Below are 26,826 nucleotides of genomic sequence, written 5' to 3' on the forward strand. Positions count from 1 at the left end.
GTCAAATAATCATTTTTATCCAGAGATCACTGATCCACAGAGATTAATATCCCATCTTCAGGATGTTTAAAATGTTCATCAACTTAGTAATTGCACCTGCACAAAACATTTAAATAAAAAAGTTTCAAAATCTGTGATCAGTCTCTTTGAAACTCTACCAGTATCTACCAATAAAACACCTAACTTATTTCATATAGTTAACAACAGCAGACATCCTTTAGTGCTTTAAGACTTTCCATTCTCAAAAGAACTCGGCACTGATTTCAATTGTGACTTGCTACTTACTGATTAAAAAACCTAATATTTATTTTCCTGATCAGTTTTATATTTACTTAAGACTTTTACAAAGGGAAAACACTTAAAAAAATATTCAGTGCTGACTCAATCCTCTCTCTCTTTTTTACAGCCAAATCAAACTCAAATACAAAATTGAGAAATTTATTTTTACCACAACGTAAAAGAAAACCTTGCATAAATCCCTATTCTGCAGAAACATCTGGCAATGATCCAGTATAAAACAAATAAAAAAACATCCTGCATTTAGTAACTCCTCCAAAAGGGACAGGCATCTTTTCAGGTAACTTCAGTGGCTTTTTGGTTTTTTTTTCAGTTTGAGCTGGCTTACCAATGTCCTTTATGATGTCAGCCATCACGAGTTACCAGAGAGCTCAGTTTTATGGTCATACACCAAGACCATCAACATAGTGTTTCAAGGAAAGTGAGATTCAGGAAAGTTTTAAAATTGCTACTGCAAAGAGAATTTATTTTAATTTTTGTACATACAAAGGCACTCAATAATCCTCCACAAAAGAGCTTAAAGAAAATGTCCAGTTAAACTGACCTTTTGGAGTCTTCTAGCTTTTCTCAAGCCCTCAGTGTGCTTATTCTTTCGTTTGTTAAAAACTTTGCAAGAGTCATCAGTAACATGACACTCTGAGATTTCATTTTCACCACCTAGAAACCAAATTTAGAAACTTAAAATGAAAAATGCAATCTTATGAAATGAGACTGCAACCTATTATTTTATCACAGCACAATGCTATGTATGCACTCTAAGATACTTCTTAATAATTTTTTCAGTTATTTTTTTCACTGCATTTCAATTAGAGAAAAGGAATGACACTCAAGCATCTGACTTCATCTTTGAGTATCTGTTCTCATAAATAACCCTGTTGTAAAACTCCCAATTTCCTATATTTTGAAAACCATATATTAACTACAAGTAGAGAATCTACAAAATTTCTATTTATTATAAAATGTGCAATTTCTCTGCATAGAGATATTTGGGTATGAAGCTTCAGAGGCTAGATTTTCTTTTTCTTATTGAAACATCAGTGCTTTTGGTACACTTTGTTTATCTAAAATGACATCAAGGTCTGAAACTTGTTTTCAAACAGTTTGCATGCAAATCTAGCAAACTGTTAGCAGGCAAGGATTCTGTGTTAATAAAGGCATATCAGACCTATTACATATGAAAAGGCACCATCCATAAGAGTGCACTCTGTCAAAAAGCAGTATTTTCATTATGTATTTTATGAATTAATGCATATTTAATTCTTCAACTCTGTCAGGATGACTTTCCTAACAACTAAATAACAAACTTCTGAATCATTTGAGAAATATCTTCCCTGTCGAAGATGAAAAATTTTGTTCTTTCAAAAAATTAAGCTTTAATTATTCTAAATTTAGGGAGAGAATTCTTCCCAAATGTCATTCAACAAAGTCCCCTTTAGAGCATTTGTTCATTTTTCATTTCAAAGAAATGGATGAGATCAGTTAAAGAAAGTTTAATTAGTGATTAAAGTGGCCTAAATTTAGCTCCTGCTAAGTTTCTTTGATTAGTTTTGTAAAATACTGAAGGGTAGTATCCCTATTTAGTATGCATATATAACTAAGAATCATTTGTTTTTCCTCAGTGAGCTACTTAAACTCTTAATCCTTGAGGTGACAGAACATCAAATTACAATCCATTATGATTACTCATTTTAAAATCATAATCTTTAAACTAGTCAAAATTTATTGCAGTAATTTTTGTGCAATAAATGTAAACCTGGCTTTCAGGTACAATTGTTGATTTAAATTCAATATTTAGGTATATAATGTCATGTAATAAAGAGATAATTAATAGCTATATTAATTTTATTTAGTACTGCACTGAGGCCCATCATTTTCAATCACTGAGGAAGACTTACGACAAGTAGAAGAGGAGAAAACGTCTTGCCACACAGTAAAGAAAAATAATTACATATTTTTCCATAAAAATCAGAACTTTTAAAGATGTATTTTGAACCTTAAAAAACCCCTAATTACATGACTGCATAGTATGTAAGGAGGTCATGTACTCCAGTGCTTTACCCAGTAAAGTACTTTACTCCTTTACTTAGTTACCCAGTAACAGAGACTCCAGTAGTCTCTGTTAATTTCCATTAGGTTATTTCAGGTTTTGGTGGGTTTTTTTTTTTGAGGGGTAGCTTGGGTTGGGGGCTAACAGTGAAGAGTGGTGTAATAGCCTTTTTACTACTCTTGGCCTGAATGCTCATGCTCCATAGCACTTGTCCCACTTGGGCCTAAAGTCTTAAAACTTGTATCCTTGGACCTCTTTCCAGTTAGGGTTCACTCCTGTGGGTTCTTCATATTTACAGGAAGAGAGGATAATGTCCCTTATCTCTGATTATCAGCTCATGGATCTTAGGCCCTATGTTAATAAGGGCTATCCTTTGCTATTCTCTTCCTGTCTATCAGCACTTCTCAAGCATTTTCCAGCTTTTCCATCCTATAGGTCTCAAGCTTCACTGTTTTCTGCTTTTTTCCTGATTACTTCTTTTTAAAGCAGTCACTCAGGCACAAATAATGAGTTTTCATTTTCAGTAGCTTTTCCTAGAGGACTTCAAAGTTGACAGAACTTTTTGAAGCAATTGCATCCAGTGTTAGTTCTCCCTAACCTAAGTTCAAATATGCAGTTAACTCCTGCCAATATGATCCATTAGATCCTCTAACTTTTCCAAAACAATGCTCAATGATTGCCACCAAAATCAACAACTGAGCCCTCTGAAGCATTGTCACAAATTATAGTGATTTTACTTTGCAATTTAAGCTTCTACTCATGCATGATAATTTTAACACCAATGAGAAGAAGTTTTGAACCAGAATATCTTCAAAATCCCATTTGATATTTCTATTGAATTGGTAAGCAATGATTAGGCAAAAAGAGCTAGTTCTGCTCAATCAAATAAACCATGTCTATATATATATATTTTTCCTATAGTATAGTTCTCTACTTTAAAAATATTATTATGAAGTGTCACTTAAATTAAGCTATGTTGCATCTACTATTTTGTACGTATCCATACAGGTATTTACCCCAACTATGAAGGAATTAAGTCCAAATTTGTCATCATTAGTAATCCTTCAGGTACACATGCACAGAATATTTAATACCTTGTGTTTTTATTGTTGTAGATACTATTGAAACATGGGCAAACACCAAGTTTTTACTATATAGAGCATAATTTCTGCAAGTCTTCTGAAAATGTATGTGTTCACCCTAGGTCCTCAGAGAGAGCCTGTTAATGGTTTACAAAAATTTTATGTAGTTTGTTATGTGCTCTAGGACAAGTACCATTAGGCTTTGGCAAATTTGACTACACCAAAATATTCCTCAACCTGTTCCTCTACTCAGAAATACTTGTACTCTGTTAATAGTTAGTTACAATTCAACTTTTTGTGAAGATAAACAAAACAAGGAATCAAGGAAGAAACAGTTTTCTTCTTCATGCCTCATTTGTTTTTTGCAAGGACATAATAAAAGGTCAACAGAGTACATTATGAAATATTTTTAATGAGCCTATCTTCTTCCAAAGCTGAAAAAACCCCCAAAAGGCAGATCAAATCTAAAGAATATTCACACATGTGCTTTTAAAGACATAAACAGTATTTAGCAGCATTAAGCCCCATAGGACCTAGAACCTCAGGTAAAACTCATTAAACACAATGATTTCTTGCACCAAACAACAGAATGATATTCCAGATTTTCTGAACTACATTGATTACAGTACAGTGGGTCTTAGTTTACATATTTTTGCCAATTAAGATATTTGCCTTCCACATTACCATAAATATATAAAATTCACTCAGATAAGTCCTAAAGTTTATTTTTAAGACTGGAAGTAATGCTACGTCTGAGTTCAAATTTCTAAATGATGTTAGCATGATAAAAGCTTAAGAGAGTATACTCTTGCATTCTTTGACCATTATTATTTATTGTTGTAGCTTTCAGATGAAGAGTCACATGACCTGAAGTAATATGAAAATAAGTAGCAGTATTTATTTCAGCAGAACAACTGGGCAGCCTTGAATGTGCCCTACAAAGGAACCTGAAGCTTGCTACCACATAAGCATTAAGCTTTGAAAATTTGGTTTCAGATTAGCCTGCATATTACACTTCTACTTTAAAATTAAATGTTCCAAGTAGTCTATAGAAAGAAAGCTTATCAAATCTTCTTGTCATTAAAGATACTGGATAAAAGTGCCACTGACATAAAATCAGAACAAAAAAATGGGCAAGAAAAAAGTTTGATATTTAAAACACTTACAGATATAACATTTTATATGGCTATTTGATTACTCCTAACCATATATGATGAATGAAGAGAATTCATTGTTTTTTAAAAATATACTGGATTTACCAGTATGTAGAATATACAGAAAAAAAACCCTAAATTACTATTTTTTTACTAATAGGGACAAGAAACAACTTACATTTAATTAAAAAAAAAGGAAATACTTAACAATAATTAATAAAAATCAATTATTCCATCATAGAGTATAACAGGAGTAAGTGTAATACAAGATTTTAATTTTCTTCCACAAAACTTGCATTATTAGGGAAAACACAACTTCTCTTGCATTATTGATTCCTTCCATTTTTAAGTGAGCTCTTTCAAGCTGTCAAACTTGAGGTGCTACTTGACTACACAAAAGATGCACAAAGTTGAATAGACCATACTTGGGAAAATGGCCATCACTGATTGAACACAAATACTATTAAAATCACTAAAAACCCAAATTAAGACTTACAGATATTCCCAACAAAAAGGATAAGTATAAACATTGGATAACTTATGTTTGCTGAATCCTATTCCTTTTTTTTGTCCTCCAAAACCTATTATTTTAAACACATTATTCATCATGAAAAAGAAGTGTGTCATGCTAGACCTGTGATCATAATTAAGTTGCCAGAATTTAAAAGTTATAATTAAATCTAATACTGTAATAACTAAGTTTAAACATAGTAAACAAGTCTGATAGAGTTCAGGAAGCATTTGGGCAATGTTCTCAGGCACATGGTATGTTTCTTGGGGCTGTCCTGTGAAGGGCCAGGAGCTGGACTTTGGTGATCTTTGTGGGTCCCTTTCTTCCAGCTGAGAATACTCTGTGATGTTTCTCCTTCCCTATTTGTTTCCATAACTGTATAACGAAAAACAGACTCTTCTTTGACATTAGGAACTATACAATTTAACAATCATCTTTGACATTGACACATGACAAAAAAACACATACAGTGGGTTCATATATTACATAGACTCATTGAATGGTTTGGTTTGGAAGGGACCTTAAAGATCATCCAGTTCCAACTCTATTGCCATAGACAGGGATAGTTTCCACTAGACCAGGTTACTCAGAGCTCCATCCAATCTCACCTTGAATACTTCCAGGGATGAGGGGCCCACAACTTCCCTGGGCTGCCTGTTCCACTGCCTCAGCATATTCAGAGCAAAGAATTTTTTCCTAATATCTAACCTAAACCTACTCATTTTCATTTTAAGACCGTTCCAACGGTCCCAACACTAGATGCCCCCATGAGGAATCCCTCTCCGGCTTTCTTGTAAGCCTCCTTTAGGTACTGGAAGGCTGCTCTCAGGTCTCCTCAGAGCCTTCTCTTCTCCAGGCTGAACATCCCCAAGTTTCTCAGCTTGTCTTTATAGGAGAGGTGCTCCATTCATTTTATCATCTGTGTGGCCTGCTCTGGGCTTGTCCAACAGGTCAACTTCTTTCTTGTGCTTGGGGCTTCAGAGTTAGAGGTCTCAAACCCAGGATTTCTCCTTCAGCAGGCAGTTCTTTATTCCCCCAATCTCTGCTTTCACTTGCTGCCACATGGGTGGTATGGCTGAAGCACTCATTGGTGAAGCCTGGGGTTTCATGGTATGTCGGCCTTTTCCACAACCTGGGTAACTAGTTCTACCATTCCTTAGAGGAACCGTATTTTCCCTAGTCTTTCTTTTGTTGCCGATGCACTTAAAGAAGCTTTTCTTTTTTTTATCCTTCATATCCTTGGCCAGATCTACTTCTGATTGTGCTTTTGATGCCTTGGGAAGGCTGACCTAGAACAAAGACTAGACAAAGATAAGAAAATAAAGTAGATATTTATTAAAAGGCTTTCAAGGATACACCTTGGGCAGTACAAAAGCCTGGCCAGGGCTACACCCAAGGTGAACCCAAAATGGCCACAAATGACCAGTCATGAGGTCTCACACTTTTATAAGATTTGGTCCACTTGCAGCTTCAGATTATGAAGCCCTATCCTTCTCGTTTTCTCTCTTCAGCCCACTGTTATTTATGCTTTTGGGCCTGAAAGCCTGTAAAAGTTGTCCTTGGTCTCCATCTGGGAAAGGATTTGTTTTGTCTACCTACTCTGTGAAGGGAGCTTGCTAACACTTAATAGGAGGTTTAGAACTACACCCCTAGGCAACACAGAATCTGAAAAACATGAAAGCTAAAACTTAAGGCATCACTTCAGCCTTTCTAATCAGATCTGTGGCTGTTCAGTTTATCTATGTTCCTCCCAGGCTGCCTTTCCCTGCTTCTGCTCTTCGAAAACTACCTGTTTGTGTTTAAGACTGTCCAGGAGCTCCATGTTCATCCAATACAAGGCTCTTGACATTCTTCCATGATCTCTTCTTTGTAGAGATATGTTGTTGTTCAGTTTGGAGGAGAAAATCCTTGAATATTATCCCTTGGGTACCTCTTCCCATTGTACACTACCAAGCAAATCCCTCGTGAAGCCAAAGTCTGCTCTACTGAAGTCCAGGATAGTAAGCTTGCCCCCCTTGCTGCCCCAAGATCTTGAACTCCAACATTTCATGGTCACTGCAGCCAAGGCTGTCCTTGAGCTTCACATTCCTCAGCAGCACCTCCTTCTTGGTGAGTACAAGATACAACATAGCACCTCTACTTTATGGTTCATCTGTTACTTGGAGCAGAAAGTTATCATTTATGGGTGTACATTTATACCAGTATAACATACAGCTGTGTCCACTGTTTTTTAAACTGTGTAAGAAATTATGCACTCCAGATATTAAAATACAGGTGTAATGAACTCAAAATGACAAATCACAGTTCAGCAGCTTATTATTCACACATATAGGCACAGTCATGGTTCAAAATTTCCACAGGATTTCATAAGACTCATAGAAAGTTTGGTGAGCCCATTAAGCTAGTAGTTTTATATAATTAATTGATGCACTACTACAGAATTTTCTAGGGAAGATAAATTCCTAAAATACACAATTATATGTGCATTACATGGTGCACGTAAAGCTTGACAAAGCTTAGAATATCAAAATCTTAAAAGGATTCCAATGCAAGTCAGGAACATCTTCCAGGGAAGTTCCTGAGATTCAATATTTTAGTATACATTTACATTAAAATACTTTATGCTAAACCAATTTGAAAGTGCTTAAATACAAAAAATACTCTGAAAATTGCTATTAAAAATTAAGATCAGTTCCATATTAAAATGTCATGGTTGAAAAAGATGCTTACATTGCAACCCTTGCAGGTCTTATTCATCTTCACAACCACACAAGTTAGAAACTGCTAACTCAAATATTTTTTCCACCAAGATTTTATGATCCTAACTGCAATTTTGGTAACAACTTTCACTTGTGAAATAAAAATAGTTTGAACAAGGGAACCTATAATGAGACCTTGGTTTCTTAAACAGATTATGAATAGCAACAGAAGGTTAGATTAGGAGAAAAGAAGGCTTAACATTACTTTTGTTGTATATAGTGAGCAGTTTCTTTATCTCTTATGACTTTGTAAGGTATGGGAAAACAAACAGGTGTTCTTTTGGATTCTATGCATTAGTTTATTTTACTCAGTAGTAAGTTAGTACCACAGTATTTTCTTCTTTTGGTGTATTTTGAAGTAGTTTTCCTTTTGAAATGGCAGTTCATTTTGCAATTTGGTTGCATTAGTATATCTCATGTAGTATGATATCTTTTGATTTTCCAGCTCTATGTAGTAACTTACCAGTAGTATGAGCACAGTCATTTATACTGTTGTAGGATTTTTCATGAGCATGCTGTGGCAGCCTATTCACATCATCAGCATCAAGAGCTTCTCCAGTGTCATCTTTTTCACCATCTGATATATTTAATGGTATGCTTCCTGGATGTTTACCTGGTTTGATTTTTTTCATTATTGGAAAATCATTCACTGAAATAGATGTCATCTTACTTTTCTTAGTAGCGTTATGTGGCTCACAGAAACTCACATCGTGTAGGTCCATGCTTGTAAAAGAGGCTTTGCAACAAACTTCAGGAGGATTCTGTGATTTCTTTGGTACTTGTAACTGTACTTCATTTTCATTTGAATTAGATGATGAAAAGAAGTCTTCGTAAGAAGTGTCTTCAGTGCAGTAAGATTTGCTATACAGAGTAACTGCTTGCAAGAACTCCTTAGAGTCTGATGCACCCAGTTCTGAGGTAGCCAGCTTCAAATTTGGTAATGTTTGTAGTTTCTTCCTCTTCTCATGTTCCAGAAGACAATCATTTCTGTCAACAGGGAAGCTTTTATCCAGTGAACATGTATTTAAGTCTTCACTACTCATAGGTGAATTAGAGAGACTGTCAATCAAAGCAGAAACAGTACTTAACTGGACTATTTTTTTAGACGGAGTGATATGACCAAAGCCCTCGAGAAGAGAACTTTGATTTGCAATTGAACTAGTCATGCTCTTCTCGTTCTTCTGATTTTTCTTGGAAAACTTTAAACGTTTCTTTCCTAAAGACAATCTGTCATCCCAAGTGTGCTGTATAATATGTTTCTTTGTTAAACTTTCAGCATGTTGTTTTGGTGTTAAGCTCTTCTGCTCATTGCCATGTGATGGAGAATTCACTGATGCGCTCATGGATACATGAATATCAGTCCAAGTATGAGAAGCATGTTCTGCTACCTCTGTTCTCTGTCTCTTTAACTTCTTCGCTCTCCAAAGATATTCACAACTTGAGTTCAAGCAGTCTTCCTTTTGTTCTTCTGCAAAACAACAAAAAAAGGGCAATATAATTATATTGAATGAAACAGAAAGTGTATCAATTTCTTAGTGAAATATATATGGAGCTCTTGAACTGAAAAAACCAAAGATTTAGCCACTTCTCTGGATATTATACGGCAAGTCAACAAAAACTAAATAGAAAATGGATTAGAAACAAAGGACATTCTATGTTGACAAGAACCTACAACAGTTGTATCCCCTTACCTGGCCATTAGCACCCACAAGTCCCATTCTGCTTTCTCAAAATAAAGCAGCAGAGGAACTCATTATTCCTCTTGCATTTGTAGAGAAAGCGAGATTATATGCTGATAAAATTAGCTTTAGTAACAGTGGAAACTCAATAATCATTTTTGCTACCAGAGCACTAGCACCACCTTCAAGATTTTGCAGTTAAGATGGAATTAAATACAACACCATACTATCATATCAGACACATCAATACAGTGTATTAAAAATAAACGAATGTGGATAAAGATTTTTTTCTTGTAGCTATTCTTATGAAATTAATTTGTGTTAGGTGTTACACAGAATCTATTCATAACTCTTCATGATAAATTCCTCTGAAACAAGCTAGTATTTCTGATTAATCAACACACGTTTTAAAATCCTGTTGTTCTACAGTAAGATGATTGCAAAAGATGCTTTTGCTTAAGCAGACGATGAGTGCAGTACCACAGCAATACTCCTTCTGTAAGTTCTCCTGTATGTTTAAGGGGAAATCTTGATGCTATTTGCTTCCTAATATTTTCAAACATATGGTGTAGTGTCATGGCTTGGCACAGGTTGGTTTCTAATTGGGGAGGAACGTGGAGTGTTGCCCTGACAGGACCTTGGAATTACCTGGTTTTGGAAAGGACAGGGACCTATCAGAAGCTAATTTTAGATATTGATGTCTGCTTTGACCATTGAGAATGTTGAATGCAACTTTGGGAAGTACCCATATAAATCCTAATCAAACCAGTCTTTTTCCTTTCGGACGGAGAGAAAGGTAACATCAGGTGGCAGCTGGGGGTCGGCCAGGGCTGGGCTGAGCCGGGCCCAGAGGAGCAGCCCTGGCTGGGCTGTGCCTCCGGCCCCATCTGCTGCCAGCAAGGCAGCTGCCATCTGATAGCAGCTACGGGCCTGGCTGGGCCGGGGCCTGCCCCGATTTAAACTGAGGAGTGGGCAAAAAAGGCATTGATGATCCAGCCTGGTTTTTTTTGATTTCAGACTGCCTGCATACTCTGATCTTTCTGCGTGAGTTCTCCCCACCCCGCACCAGTGTGGCCTTGAAAATCTAACACCTTGAGCTGCAGCAAGAGAGAAAATGACTCTAGGCAGATTTAACCCTTTCTTGGCAATGAAGCTTCCAAGGCCTAGCCCTTCCCTGAGAGAGAGAAGAAGGAGACAGAGTGGACACAGAAAAGACACAGCATGAAGGCAGTGGAGCAAGAGTGAAAGAACTGATAAAGATTACTGGAAAAAAGGACTGAGGATGCGGACATTTTTAAGTGGACTTCTCTGGTGTAAACTATGGAGAAATAGACTGTTTCTTGTAACATCTTAATGTTGTTTGGGGGAATGCTGGTTCTAGTCAAAAGTTGGGGATTGATATAACTGAGATTTAACTAAGAATTTTAAACAGAGTAAGCCCCTCACTCCTGGGTTAAAGAAGGACTCAGCCTTTGAGACAAAGATGATTTTAGAGAGAAACTAATTTAAGGCCCTTGGTTCCTGGGATAAAAGGAGGTCTCTACTTCTTTTGAGATCGAGACAATTTTAGAGAGAGAAGAAGAGAATCCTTGTTTTGTACTAGAAAAAGCATTCTTAAACAGTGCCCCAGATATACTGAGAGGCTCATAAGTAGCCAGGGGAAAGACTGCTAATGGGTGGAACTGCACAATCTGCAAAAACTCCAGGAAGTTGCAGATTTGTGACCTTGGGAGCCACAAGACTGTTATGATGTTGTGATGAGTGTCTCCATAAGACTCTAGAGAGACTCCTCTCCCAAAGTGATGAAAGATTATGTTTAAATGGTGAAACTGACTGAAAATCACAGGTTGTGTCTCTCTATGTTGTTTTAAGAAAGTTAACAGTTTGTAAGGGGAGAGAAGAGTGTTTTGAAGTTTAATTTTTTTTCAACTTTTTTTTTTTCTTTTCCATTATTTTAGTGTGTGTTAATAAAAACTATTTGTTCATTTTTAAGCTTGAGCCTGCTTTGCTTCTCCTAATCTGCTTCCACAGGGAAAAAAGAGAATAGACATTAAGACCACTACACTAAATTTAGTAAACAAAATTTGGCAAACGTAAAACCACTATATTAACTGGTGTTTCCGCCCGGTTTCGAAAAAAACTAGAACATGTAGCTAAGTATATTAAGAAAAATAAAACATATAGAGAGTAATTTCACATTATATGACCAGTCTCTTATACTGACAACTGATGAAGTCAGCTTCAACCCTCAAATTACCCTGCCTTCTCAAACTTTCTAAACCCTTATTGACCAATCTCATATATCTCTTAGGCAGAGACAGAGGCCACTGTCACAGAGCACTGGAGATGGAAGCTACACTGAATGTTGTCATGGGAATTGGTGGTCTGTTCTTAATGTAAAGTTACATTGTGCAGTTGCAAAACTGAAGGGACATATGCAAGGCAAAGCTCTCAAATCACACTGTTCTACCTCATTAGCACATACCTAATCTACCAAAGTAAAACAGTTTGCTGGCACAGCTATGCTACTTCCAGTATTCAACTATCACTTCTCACTAATATTGCATGAAGATGTAAAAAATTGTCGCAAGCTGCAAGATACTCATCATGTTCTTAGATATGCCAGCATGACAGAACTCCTGTATGATGCCAACAAAATACAACACCTCAAAATAGCATGTGGTATAGCGTACTGTTGAGGGACAATGAATGGAGACAGGCAGACTGCTCTAGGGCCCTCATTACAAATCCTAAAGACTCTCTTCTCCTCATTTTTTTACTGAGATCAAGGCCAGCATCTGACTTGAGCTCTTTGCCCCTGTGACTGACATGAGGTCTGAAGCACAAACCCATTGCATACACAATCAATACTATTAAGATGTTAACTGATATAGCTCAACAGACTTCACAATCTGTCTTACACCCTGCTAATACACCAAAACACAGGAACAAACTTCTAACTTTAAGAGAATAATTTTATGAGGTTCTTACCTTGCTAACAAATTATTTTAATCTATCTTAAACCATAAAACATTTAAAAAGCCAATTTATTTTTACTCTTGTTATTTATTCAAACTTGACTTAAGCTGAAAAACACATTAGGTTAACTTTCAAATTCAAGTTTTTCAGCTGAAAATCTGGAAGACATTTCAGTTCTTTGAGGTCTTACCCTCATTCAGACCTCTTTTAAGCTTCCCACATCACACCTGTTGGTTGCACTCTGTGTTCTATATATGATCACTATCAGGAGCAGGGAAGATAGATACCATGTAGGACAAAAAATTATTAATAGAGAATAGTATGAGTAGAGAGAAGGAACTGAGGCAAGCAATACAGAAATAAGGCAGAGGATTTAATCCATGCATTATTGTTTCTTTACTTTCACAACTATTTTTGAAATTAGAAATTGACGGACTAGCTGACATGCACGTCTTAAAACTTACAAATACTTACAAATACTACAGATTCCTCCCCACCAAAATATGTTCCACAGTCAACATTTTTTATAGCAACTGGCAAAACCTAATGACTTAGACCTTAATATTTTCTCAGTAAGGTAATGCAAACACACACACACAAAAAAATCTGAAAACTACAATCTAGATTTAATTCATTAGAATATGTATTTTAAAATTAACTAGATTTATTTAAGTAGGTTATTCAAATTTATTTATTTATTAAGTCCTGTTCTTCAGTACCTGGACAGATATCTCATCAGTTTTGGGCTCCTTTTTAAACTTTTCATGTGGGAGCAATAACATTACAATCTTTTTCATGTACAGCATCCACATCAAAATTTAACAGGAAGTAAGATTTAGAGTCTCACTGTAAAGTTTAATCAAGAGGTGATAATATCAATATACATGGCTAGAAAGTCTAGCTTAAACCTTAGTCCTCTTGAGCAGTCTAGTGATCAAAAAATTATTTTGCAATCATTGTGTTCCAGACATGCAATCAAGATATGAAAAAACAGGTGAGAGCATGACAAATGCACAAAAAAGTCAGCAATAAAACCAAGAGCCATTTGTGCATGTTCATAAGTAAGCAAAATTCAACTTCTTACCAGTAGGAGAAAGATTCTCTCTTTTTTCCTTCATATCCTTTATTCTTCTTTCCATTGCATTGCACTGATCTTTTATCTTATTAGCAGGGCTGTATATAAGTGAACCATTGTCTTCAAATAATAAAACTGGTACATCTGTTTCTACACAAAGAAATTGTATTTATATATTAATATTTAAATGCTGTAGCAGTCTGAGATTTTCTCTTTTTTTTCCAAAAAAACTTGGCAAAAAGAAATAGTTTTCTTATCTCTAAGATCATTACAGATGCCTTAACACAACAGAACTGCAAAGAACTCTGTAAAAATGACATCAACTTCATTTCTAATGGCAAGATGCAAAAACCAAAAAACCTCCAACCAACACCAAAACCCCATCAAGTGCTTTAAAAAAATTTCAGACATTAGAATCTTAGTAAAAAATAGTTCTTACCAGCATTAACTGCTGTCTTTTGTAAAGCTAATTCTTTAGCCATTTGGTTCAGTCTTTTCTGAAGCTTTCTATTATTTTCTGGAGTTTTTTCAACATAGTCTTTTGGCTGCATACATTTGTGCTACAAGACAGACAAAACTCTTAGTTATATGCATAAAACTGCCCCCCAAAAAAGACACCTTCTATTTTGTCTAATGCTTTGTCATAGTATTTATTATTGGTATTTATGTTGTTTATGACCTCCTTGAGAGTCACAGGTAATTGCAGAAATTAGCATTTTGCAAAGTAAACTTTAATATTAAATAAGAAAGAACCTAACAAACTTGTTTTTTGCCGGAAGCCAAGTTAAAGATTTAAAGGTAGTTTTTTCAAATACTAGTATTTGTTGCAACCCTGTAAAATGTAAGCCACATAGTAGTCATGGTTTTTTTTATTAGCCATCATTATATAATTTGAATTTAAATCCTATTTTTTTTAATCACAAATACAAAAACATGATTTGTAGTATACTTTCTTCAGATCAGATGTTATATAATCACAGGAATAGACTAAACTTTTTACTTAGATGGACAGGTAGAGTTTAAAGTATGTTCTGAAAAAAGCTCAAATGCTTGAGGTCAAAAAGTCAAGTTCAAACGTTACAATTTTCTATTCTAGGCCCGTTTTAAAAAAATCATACACTTACTTTTTTGGTTGGTAGAAGAAATCCTTCATTAGTGTCTACTGCAGGAAATAGGGATTCATCAACATGGACTCCAGTTTCTCGACACCTGTACAGTAAATTAAAGAAGGTTTGGTGGGTTTTTATTCTCTTGGTTTTTCTGAAGAGTGAGAACTTTTCTTGCAAGAAGAGCTATCTGAACCCTGAAATAATGAAACATCAACCCTTCCTAAGTGTGTAACTTTAAGGTAGGCACTCTAATCCCCTCTCACCCCCTGCCAAATATGGGATACAACTTCTTGTGCCAATGAGGCCCTCCAAATTGCTGTTCTGGAAGGGCAAGATTCCCACTCATGTTATTTTCCACACCTTTCCAAGCTGCTGGACTGTGCTGGCAGCAGCCGCTCGCGTGGCTCTGGTGACACCTAGTGCTGGAACACAGTGTGAGCCTGTACCGTTAATGGCCTCATCCTTACTCGGGTTGGAATGGATGAGAAAGACAAACCACTGCAGCTATTTGTCAAACCCACGGACTTCAGAGTTCTCAGGAGCATCAAAGAGACAGATTCACCAGCTGGACTTCAGTGACTGTTATTAAATTCTGGATAATAATCAGCACAGATATAGACTACATGAAAAGTTACATTAATTCAGAAATTTCATTGATTCTGAAGAAAATTTTAGCATTAAATCTCTGAATCTTTTACTTTTCAAATCTGAATGTAAATGATTTATATAACTTATTTGTGGGATGAGTTATCCTGCTAAGAAAACATTGGTAGAGTTTCTCAATTACGCATTTGATGTGGAAGTATTAAGTGTTCCTAATTTGGGCAGATTGTAGTTATTCCATTTTGTACGGGGTTCTTTTTGCTCCTGGGTTTTTATATATATACATATATTTAACTTTTTTTTTTATTTGGCAGCTCACTGAAGTACTTGTGTTGAAGAAGCAGTAAAAAACTTTTTTCTCAGTGATAACAAAGCTGTCACTCATTTTGCATTACACTTTAAATTTTTTTACATGATAGCAAGTCTGTGACTTTTGTTTGGTACTTTTAAAGTTAGACATATCTATCATTCTTAAAAGAAAAAAAAATCAAAAAAGCAAAAGCAAATAATTGTTTTAAAATTTAAAATAACTTCACTCGGCAGTTATAAATTTTTCTGATTTTCAATTTTCATCTTAAGGAGTTGTCTTCTCAAATTACTTCCTAAACTGTAGAACTGCATAGTTGAGGCTCAAATAGATGCTCATGATATAGAGCAGAAGCTTCCAATAAAAAGTTGAAACAAATCATTGGAGAGAGCACTACAAATCCAGTAAGAATTCACCAAGACAATGATCATTAAATACTGCACAAACCCTTCAAATGTTTCAGGCTTTTATGGAGAAATCTAAATGTTACATCCCTTTTCAGCTCATAGGGCATATTTCTCTGAGAGGCTCAAACACTGCTCAGGGAAAGGTAATACTGGGGTATAAGTCTAACAGGTTGGAAGTTGCTAAATGTGAAGAGTATTTTCCACAAAGTAGAAGAATCGGGAAATGCTGGACTAATTGTATATTACTTGCTTCCTTGTCTGGTATTTTCAGAGCTCAAACATCAAAAAGTAGCATCCAGATTAAATATCATATACCACTGCATTCTGCAGTATCCTCCAATATCAAAACTCCCAAGAGCATGTAAAAACAAAAACAAAGCCAAACATTCCCATTTTACTGCGTTCCACAGATTTCTTGTCTTTTCAATCACATCTTGTAAGAAAACTATTTTATAACTTCAGTCAAGCTCATTGCCACCCTCTGGCAATATTCCAAATATAACCATGATAAAATTCTGTCATTCCATTATATGAAATTTTATGTTCTATTTAATTTGATTCTTGACTACTGCTGAGGTAACAATGCTATGAAAATGTCTACTCTAAGTAGCAAAATGCAATGATCATCTTTCTGATATGCTTAAGAGGACTGCTTTAAACAGTCTTCTTGACACCAGCAAGAATTTTATTCCCTTCAGTCTTAGCTTCTTAACAGAACTTCTTCCATTTTAAGTAGACTACATTTTAAATTTAAGCATTGTCATAGAATTTCTTGGGTTTGGTGTTCCAGTATGAACACTTATACTGTAGACATACTTACAAGAAGTTCTCTGACATAGTTTGAACAGCAATCCACAAACCAATTAAGACAAAGCAATAACTAACATACTTAGTTTTGCACTGCACTCCTACAGGACTCACCAACCCCCAGTCTATACCAGAAAGCTGACATGTACTATTACCTTGCTAAGGTAACATTTCACAGCTTCTCTGATGATTTTGAGAATGTTCCACTTGCTACTGAATGAAGCAGCTGGTTAATCAAGCCATCTGTTTTAGCAATGCTAAAACTTCAACTCATAGGAACTCTGCATGATTGGCTTACAGAGTTTGCAGGTTCAAACTAAGTTTCCATTCACACAGGACCACAATTCTATGGGTACATATTATTCAGTCCTTCTCATTTACATTGCTCCAGGGTTCAATAGAGTGTCTTCTGCCTACCAGTGTCCAAGACATGGATGTACTAGACATGTACTGTAACCAGGCACTCTGGTTCCCTCATCTGATTATAAAAACCCCAAACTAGTATGTATAATAGCACAGACTCATTTTAATTCTGTACTGCCTGTGCCTCAATTGAAAAACCCCATAACCAGTAAGAATATTCATTACTATCTCTTATACAGACTTTAGTGCTCCTGACCTACACCAGGAAGATGCTAGCCTTCTCTTTCCTACCAAACAGCCTAAGTTTTCCCTCTAGATGTTTTCTCTTATCTTTGTCTTTGTAGCTGTTATCTAGCAAAAGTTAAAGTTTCTTGAGGCTTTTACACCTGGATTTTAAAGCTCCATGCTGTCCCCTACAGTATTGCATGTCCAGCTGTTTCTATGCCTCAGCTTTCCACAGTGTTCATCCGCTCAATGTGGACTCCAGCAGTGCAGAGGAGACTCTTGTGGTGGAACTGCTATCACAGAAAGAGTATTTCTGTATGAGATGTCCTAGACTCTCCTGTGTAAGGTACTCTCCTTCTTCCATTGCTGATGGTACTCACCTGGACTTTAATGAGATCCTTTTTACTACAGCACATCCAAATCCTCAATAGTTTCAATGTGACTAAGATTTCAAATTCTGTATTTATACATTTAGCCACCTGAAGAGCATATTTAATTTTACAACAATACTGAGCCATCATCATTGTCACACATTCAAATAGCACCAGGTCCCCAAAAGATATATTCACAAAAATAAAATTTTTTAACACCCTCGTTTTTGGGAACTTAAGGTATTTCTTCCTTGGTGTTAAAGCTAGCTAGGTTGTGCGGCTGTAACTTCTGTATCTGACATACTTTAAAAAAGAAAAAAAAAAACCAAAAAAACCCCCAAAACCCCACAAACAAACCAAAAAAACCCCAACCCCCCCTCCCAAACCAACAACAACAAAACCCCCCCAAAACAACAACAACAACAAAAACCACAAACAAACAAACAAACAAACACAACACCAAAAAACCTCCACCTGCTTCTGCACATTTGCATGAGTTTCTTTTTTGGCTAATGGACTTGCATCACAAGTTTCCAGGCTGTGCTGGCCTACATTTAAGTGCCTGTAGGCCTCATATTTGCCCTCCTTCCTTGTACCCCACTTTAAAAAAAAAAACAAGCCCAAAATATTTGCACTTAGACCACTTCCTCTCCATGCATATGACAATTGGTGCCAGTAAGGCCCTCTTGGTTTATGACCTAATTTCCATCATCACATTGCTTTATCAATTAGAGTGTTTAACACATGCATATTCATAAACTGTGTTTTTACCCTTCATCTGAAATCTTAGTTAGGCCTCAAAAGCACTTTGTAAATTCAGAGAAGCAGCTATGGACTAGCAAATTCTAAAGGACTGGTTGCACTGATGAAATTTTTCTTTAATTTTTTTAAAATAAATTAACTTTTTCCATATGGTAGAAGAGAATCTTCATGCAGTTTTGTTCTAAACTTGCCAAATATCTTAAAAACCAGAATACATATGGGGATCTTTTTCTTTCTTGCTGGGATATATTCTGTTTACAGGATTTAAGTACAGAAACAATACAATGCCCTTAATGAAATGTGCTTTTACATATGAAAGTGGAAGAATTGTATTCAATGTAAGTATGGCCTTCACTGTCTATATATGACATCTGACAGCACAGGAGTAGAACACTGTTAACAAATATACTATGAAAGTACTTCACCACATTAATTTTTTAAGAGTTAACATTTTACCCTTTTGTGCAAGTCACATGCTTTATAATAGGAATAACAGTGTGGAAAAGTTATTATTTACTCACAGATTCATCACTATTTCAAGTACATTAATAAAATCGTTTCTGTATTTAAGTTTTTCAATAAAAAATACTAGAATACATTATGTTTGAAATAGGCCACATTCATTATAACCCTGAGTACTCACTTTTCCACCCAAAGTACAGAAACTATTTTTACACCCATCTTCTGTGCTTTTTTCCATGTAGTCAAACGTCCATCTTTGAAGACTACATGGGTCACATGCTTGTTCAAAGTTTTTGAAACCTGCAGAAATACACAGAGAGCACATATTTAAGTCTGATAATTGGAAAAAGCTAATGAAACCAGCTAGTGTAGCCCGTTTTTCGTGTATAAACCATTAGCATAAAAATGTATTCTAAACGTTATGTCAAGGACCCTTTTGATCTTTGCCAGCTTCACAAGAAGCCTCAAACAATCAAAACTCCAGACTTAATAGTCAAGCTAAGGCAGGCTAAAGGGACGGAATAGCTCTTTGTTTTCAATCTTCTCTAAGTTACCATTTTTCAGGGCCCTACTCTAGGTGTATCACTGATTTTGCAACATTTTTATTTTTAGAGTGCAACATAATTTCTTATGCAACAGGGAGGACAGAAAGCAGATGCCACTATTCAAAGAAATGGTAAAACATCTTTCAGGCAAAAGAACTCAGGCTTAAAGAGTACAGCTAACCTCACTCTTTAAATTAATTTTCATCAATAAAAGTCACTTCTAGTTTTGAGGTAAAGGAAAGGCTTAAGCTACTACAAACAAAAAATTATATGGAAATGCTTTTAAAATGAGAAATACAGAAAATTAAAGTCAGCACAGATGATCAAATTTTCAGCTATCAGCCTCCACTGGCAAGCGGTGTTTTCAGTTATAGATACTCCATTTTTCACAAACAAGGCTTCCTTTGTGGAGACTAAGCATCCTACACAGAACTGCTTGATCGGTTATGATTGTTGACGTGGTGACATAAATTGAACTCATTTTTTCCTGCAGCATCTCCCCAGCCAAATGGAAATAGCTCTGTAGCTTTCTGTTGTACCCTCAGTTACATCATTATACTTTGCTTACAGCATGCTGCATCTGTACTTAGCTTTAAGAAAACTATTTAGCTTTTCCAAACATTGCTGGTAGCAAGCTGATTATGGCTTCTTAGAAGACAAAACCCCATGATATTTAAGTATCTAGGTATAAAAAGATCCATTAGTCTCTTATAGAATAAATTATTACTCCAGATGCAATTGCTTACTCACTTTTGCCATTAGTTGGCTCAGAGTCCTTGTCCTAAGGATGCCTGATGTAGCTTTGCCTCCAAATTATGGAGGAGCACTACCTTACACCTCCCTCTCACCCTTCCCACCTCCTCCCCTTACCCTGTGCATAGTCTACTGCTCAGCTGAACTATGAGATGACTGAATCAACAATTTAGCAAAAAAATCAACAATTAGCAAAATCCAATTTAGAATTTAATTTCCTGACACAGTGAACGAAGTCAGCTTAGTACCCTGTGCTCAGCCAATAACAGGGAAGTGTCTGGAATAGGGAAGGGGCATGACCACCCCTATTCAGTCATAGGGATATGCTAAATAGGCTCATCTGTATTATCTGCCTGGACCATATTTGGTTATTTTGACCATTTTGAAGAATTTTGAAGCCTTATGCTTCTGTTGTATTTTCTGTGAAAAACAGTCTTACATCATCAGAATAGAATTACATAGGTCTGATAGTACAGCATAGAAATATTTTTTTTTCTTTTTACTTGAGTTATTTATTGAGAGTTGCGTTTGTTTTAATTAAAACAGTTAACTGTTCTGTCATAGTCACTCATCTTACTTCATACAGAAAGAGAGGATTTGGGGAAGGGAGATCAGCAAGATTTCCTAAATTATGGTAAGAGACATCTACATATGCCCATTTTAAAGAGCACTGTGAGCCCATGCAAGTATTTTTTGGAGCATGATGTGGGCTGTAAAAATCTCCATTAACCAGCAATAACGTGCAAGAAGAGAAGATGCCAATTTGACTTTGGTCTCTGGTTGAATTGTTACAGCTGTCAATGAAACACCTTTTGCACCTATATCTGTTTCGGAAAAAAATCATTGAGACATATACTGAAACTCTTAAGTTGTATTTCTACTAGTACTTTCAGGAATTGATATAAATTTGTGAGAGAATGAATGCAAGAATAAAATGTCATGCTACTTGGGTTAGAAAATATTGTACTAACAACAGAGCAGCTGCTTACAGATTGACGAAAACAAAACAATATAAGGTACATACTTGTAAACCACAGGTTTTCAACCCTTAGATTTGCTTTGCTCACAGTCTGTGGCAAGCTAAATACTTCCCAAGAGCATGCCATCACATTAATATGCAAAGAGGTCTGCAGATGTAGAAAGGCTTTAAATGCATTTCCCATCTGTCAGTAGCAAGAATTCAACAGCACACTGGTTTATTCTCAGGTCTCTGATTTTCTCCCTTCCTGCCCTTTAAAAACTCATACTGAGAAGAAATAATATTTGACAAGCAGAACAAGCAAGCTAATTTATAATTAAGATCTTTCCTATTCCATTTATTTCAAAATAGTGTCCTTACTTTTGCTCCCATATCAAGAAGCTGCTGTTCGAAGGTTTTTGAGTAATTTTCTGTTCTGTTAGATGACCAAACTTCTACAAAGGCAGAAATACCTGAATCAGAAGAGAGAAAACAACAACTAATGAAGTACATACCATGATAAAACTGGTTAAACTGCATTTCCAATAAAAGTTTCTTTTATACATATTGCATTCAGTTGCAAATACAACTTTTAGTAAACTGAGTGTCAGATTTTAGCAGCAGATTTTTTAAAAATGTATCTATGTCCCCTAAATTAATTGTAATGGAAATAAATTACAAGTCTGACACTAGTTAACTTTTCACTTCATCTATTTAAAAAACACTACTAGCCTAACAAGCAATACATTATCTTTACATGACTGCTCACCCTTACCATTATTTAATCACTTTTAATCTTCAGATTAATTAAAAATGTGAAAACCAGTTGATATAATGCAACTTACAGAACAAAATGACATCAGTACAATAGAATTATTCCCTGCTCACACTCACAGAAAATTTTGCAGGAATATTACTTAACAGTTTCCAATTTATTTCAATTTTTATTTTATTTATATTGAAATGCCCAAAATTAAGTACAGGGGATATCAGGGTATATCAGGGGATAATAAAATCTCGTATCAGTTGTCTTATGCAAATTTAGCTATTCAATTATCTTGCTTCATTAAGCAGATTAATAAACTCTTCAAGGAATCAAGTCAGCCTTGGCTGAGAATATCTTCAACCAACCAACAAAAGACAGAAGTACTGTCAAGGAGGGACAAACAAATGAAACTCCCTTCATTAATTTACATAGGACAGACACTAAAGTAACCTACAGTTCCACTGGCCATGCCACTTTCCCATTTTGAATTACAAATCCTGAAAATTCCAAAATCTGGAGAAAAGGCAGTTCACAAAAAAAACCTTCATGCAAAAGCCAGACAACTCTAAGAACTCATGAATAAAAATGAGAGTTTAATTTAAAAAGGGTCATCCTTAGCAAATATTGCTTAATTATCTTAGCTACTATGACAATTAAGCATGTCCTTATGATTAATTTTTATGTAGTCTCATCTGTCTTCTTTCTAAATGAAAACTAGTATAATGCTCCAATTATTCATAACAGCAGAAGTGCTTTTATAAAGATTAAAACATTTTTACACTTACTAGAAATATTTTTGACACACAAGAGAAACGAGAAACAAAGCACTTCCACATGCAAAGCACTGTGAAAAATCTAATTATCAGTACTACAATTTCAGATATAAATGGCAATTTAAGACAAGTCTGCTCCAATGTGCTTTTAACTGTTTTCGTTCTACTACAAGACTGGGACAGATTCTGCCAGTTGCTTTTTTCCTTGATAGTTCAATTGTGAAAAACAATGCACTTGCATTAGAAAAGATAGTATCTTCCTCTTACATCGAATGTTTTAGAACTTTTGTAGCTAAAATTCTGCTCAAAAGACAGATCACAACATTTCAGTAAAGGTCTAACTAGGCTACTTCAAAGATGCTACTTCAAAGCTCCATGCACCTGCAGTGGGATCAAAGATGTATTTTACAATAATTAGTCGATTTTAGCTAATCAAATATATTCCAGCAAAAGGTAAGGCTTTTTGCCGTTTTTGTACACTCGATGGAAAGGAAAATGAGGACGTGCTTGGCGCTTTTTTGAACTGGAAGAGCACTGAGTGAAGATCGGTTCTTGTAAACGCCAGCCTTAGAAGTTCTCAAAGGGGTGATCGTAGAGGAAAATGGCCATGAGAGGGCAACCTGGCGAGGCAGAATTTTTGAGATGCATAAGAAAGCCACGACTGATCGGGGTAGGAAGAACAGAGGGGTCGCCGGGAGGCACCCTACAGCGGCGCAGGAACGGAGGGAGGCGTCCGGCCCCGCCCGCCCCGGCGGCCACGCAGCGGGGCCGGGCCTGCGCCCGGGCACAACGTGCTTCTACCCGGGGCAAAGCAGGCCCCGGCGCCGGGATCGGGCGGGTTCGCGGCGAGTCAGAGCAGCCCGCGGGGAGCCCTGGCCACTCCGTCCCGCGGGCCGGGCCCCCACAGCGGCCCGTCACCCGCCCTGCCGGGAGGAGCCGGGGCAAGCGCCGCAAGGAGACGGGGCAGGGGCAGCACGGAACATGCGCCAATCCCAGCGGGTTCTCCCGGCGCGGCCGAGAGAAGCCGCCGGACGGCGGCCGAACCGGTACCTTTCAGGACGGGCTCCATTGGCGGCACAGCCCGGGAGCTCGCAGCGCCCGCCGCGGTTCAAACCTGCCACCGCGCACGGCCCCGCCGCGCCTGCGCACGACGGGGGGAAGGCGGCCCTGCCCTGGCCGCCCAGCTCCGGGGCGCGGAGCGGCTGTGGCGTCCCGCGGCCCGGGTCGGAAATGGGGTGTGCTGGGCCCAGCTCCGGCCCTTTCCGGCGCCGGGGTAGGCTTGGCACAGCCGAATGCTGCTAGACACGGTGTCACAGAATTAGGCTGGAAAATACTTCTGAGATAATCGAGTCCAACCTGTGACCGAACACCACGTTGTGAAGTAGAACACGGCACTTTGTGCCACATCAAGTCTTCCCGTAACCATCTCCAGGGACTATGACTCCACCACTTCCCTGGGCAGCCCATTCTGGTATCTCATCACCCTTCCCGTTAAAAAATTCCTCCTAATATCCAGCCTAAACTGCCTCAGGTGCAGCTTAAGACTATGTTTTCTCATCCTGTCAGTAGTTCCTGGGACAAGAGACCAACCCTGAGTAGCTGCAACCTCCTTTCAGGTAATTGTAGAGAGCAATAAGGTCCCTCTTGAGCCTCCTCCAGGCTAAACATCCCCAGCTCTCTCAGCTGCTCCTCACAGGACTTGTGCTCCAGACCCATCCCCAGCTCCGTTGCCCTACTATGGACTCGCTCCAGCTCATCAATGTCCTTTCTGATTTGAGGGGCCCAGAACTGGACCCAGCACTCCAGGTGTGGCCTCAACAGTGCTGAGTACAGGGGGACAATCACTGGGCCACTAGTTGAGCAGTTCTCTGATGCTGGACTTTCCTACAAACTAAAATTCTTCAGGAATGCCTATTTAGGACTCCTTATGGCAAATGGTGACACAAAAAATTCACTCAGTGTTTGACTTTGTCAAAACCTCATGGCATCTGGGCCTGTATCAGTGATAGTGCGGCCAGCAGGACCAGGACCAAACTGCAGTGTCTGAATTGAGAAAACAATTAATAGAAAAATGCAGCAAAATAGGAGTTAGCAAAGAGCACTGTGGGACAATTTACCAAAACATGTAAAACTGCTTGAGAGCAACTGTGCTATTAACTATAGTTAGGGAACCCTAACTGGAACTGACTTTGGTGTTCAAAGGCTAGAGTGTAGTAAATGCAATACTAGAGGGAAGTTAGGGAGAAACTCATGGTTTCCCCACGGAAAAATGATAAAACATATAATAAAATAAGGGAATTAGTGAGTGAAAGGACATTTATTCTGAGAAAGAGGGAGCACATCAAGGAAAATGATGCTGCACAGCTTTATTATGCAACTTACAGAGCTAAGGAGTTACTGTATGCTTGTACAGATTGGTGCTGTTCTGAAATCTTCAATATGTAATTTCATCATCTGGAAAACAATATGACTTACATGGGGAACACAACACTAAGTCATTTCCATATGAGAAATACCTATTCAGACAAGGACTTGTCACCTTGGAAAAGAAACAGTGAAAGGGAGATTTTAAGAGGCCCTTAAAATCGTGTGTGTGCAGAAGGTAAACATGGAGTGGTGCGTTCCCAACAACAGCGAGTGAGCACCAAAACAGACGACCAGATGGGGTGTTCTCAGAAGACGTATTTCCACATTGTGCCTCATGAGGCTGTGGAAGTGTTCAGAGTGCTAACAAACCACATGGTTTCTGAAGCAAATCCAGCAAATTTGTGAATTTAAGACTATCAAAAATGCACACAACCACCTTTCCCTTAGTAAAGCCCCGAACTGTATATTGCTGGATTCTGAGAAGGTACAGGGAACACTTCAGGTTTTTCTTTTGTTGACATGGTGTGCTCCAAGCCCGAAGTCCCTTCGGGTGCCCGGCCAGCTAACTCAGTTGAGTGCACCACGCTCAGCTTTCTGGGACACTCCCCAGTATGCATGCAGACTGGGGGGAGGCTTACTGCTCCTCTAAGAGCTGCAACGCGGAGTGACTGCAACATACACCGAGGTGGAAACAAAGGAGGTAGAGAGGACTCTTCTGACTATATCCAAATGGAGCTTTTATTCTCCAGGGGAAAGCATAGAGATTCACCACCTAGGAGATCCAGATCAGAAGAGCAACTCAACAGAAGTTGCAACAACTGGTAAACTGGGGCAGTCTCAAAGGCGGGGTCACAGAACATCCAATGAGAGAGGAACAGGGGTGGTCTCAGGGAGTTGATGGACATGCACAAACCCAATAGGGAGAGATTGGTATAGGGTATAACACGACACACCAATCAAGCACTGAGTAGTTCAGAATTTTCCAGAACTAGGGCAATGGGCAACAGGAGAGTGACAGGCTGTGTAGGCAGGGTTTCAGGGGATTGACATAGAGTTTGGGAGGGGTGTGGAACTTTCTAGGGAGAAAAGGGGTGTTGCATAACTAGGGATTGACAGTGGGGGGACAGAGGAGGTAAGTTGGAGTAAACAGTGTGTCTTGGTTTTGAAAGACAGTTGTCTGCCAGGGAAAACTAGAGCCTCCTTGGAATGGAGAAGGTAAACTCCCTTCCCTCCAAATTATTATAATTTTGCAATTAGGGGCTCTAAGGAAATAGGAGTGACAGTTCTTTGCTAGGAATAGTAAAAATAAAAAGGAAAATACAAATGTAGTATTACCAAAAAAAAAAAAAAAACCAAAACAAACAAACAAAAAAACCCCACCAAAAACACCAAGCAAGGAAGCAAACAATGATCCTGGAAAAACCTTGACAGAGTCAGGGATACCACCTGACACCCTGGTGGTCAGGGTGTTGGAAGCAGTCCAAATAAGACTTCCTGGAGTAACAGATGTGGTTCTGTGGAGTAGAGATGGTCCTGTAGAAAATCCAGTGGTGGCAAGATGGGTCCAGTCTTCTTCCAGGAATGCAGTGGAGAAACAGGAATACCTTGTGTCCTTCAATCCCAGTTTTTATTTAGATGGGAACAGCTGGCTCCTCTCCCACTGTG

The 26,826-nt window shown here is 37.6% G+C and overlaps 1 protein-coding gene across 1 annotated transcript in view; it reads right to left on the reverse strand.

The window, feature by feature from the left end:
* MCPH1 (microcephalin 1) overlaps positions 1-23,939 on the reverse strand; it is a 127,427-nt gene extending 103,488 nt beyond the window's left edge. The window contains exons 1-8 of the mRNA XM_040059042.2: positions 23,845-23,939; positions 21,637-21,728; positions 19,181-19,299; positions 14,708-14,792; positions 14,023-14,143; positions 13,593-13,733; positions 8,314-9,318; positions 842-954 (exon numbers count right to left, since the gene is read on the reverse strand). Coding sequence (XP_039914976.1) covers positions 842-954; positions 8,314-9,318; positions 13,593-13,733; positions 14,023-14,143; positions 14,708-14,792; positions 19,181-19,299; positions 21,637-21,728; positions 23,845-23,863 — 1,695 coding nt within the window. The 5' untranslated portion in view covers positions 23,864-23,939. The remainder of the gene's footprint in view (positions 1-841; positions 955-8,313; positions 9,319-13,592; positions 13,734-14,022; positions 14,144-14,707; positions 14,793-19,180; positions 19,300-21,636; positions 21,729-23,844) is intronic.
* Positions 23,940-26,826: the final 2,887 nt, after the last annotated feature.

The sequence above is a fragment of the Hirundo rustica genome, chromosome 3 (genome assembly GCF_015227805.2).
Source record: "Hirundo rustica isolate bHirRus1 chromosome 3, bHirRus1.pri.v3, whole genome shotgun sequence".
NCBI lineage: Eukaryota > Metazoa > Chordata > Aves > Passeriformes > Hirundinidae > Hirundo > Hirundo rustica.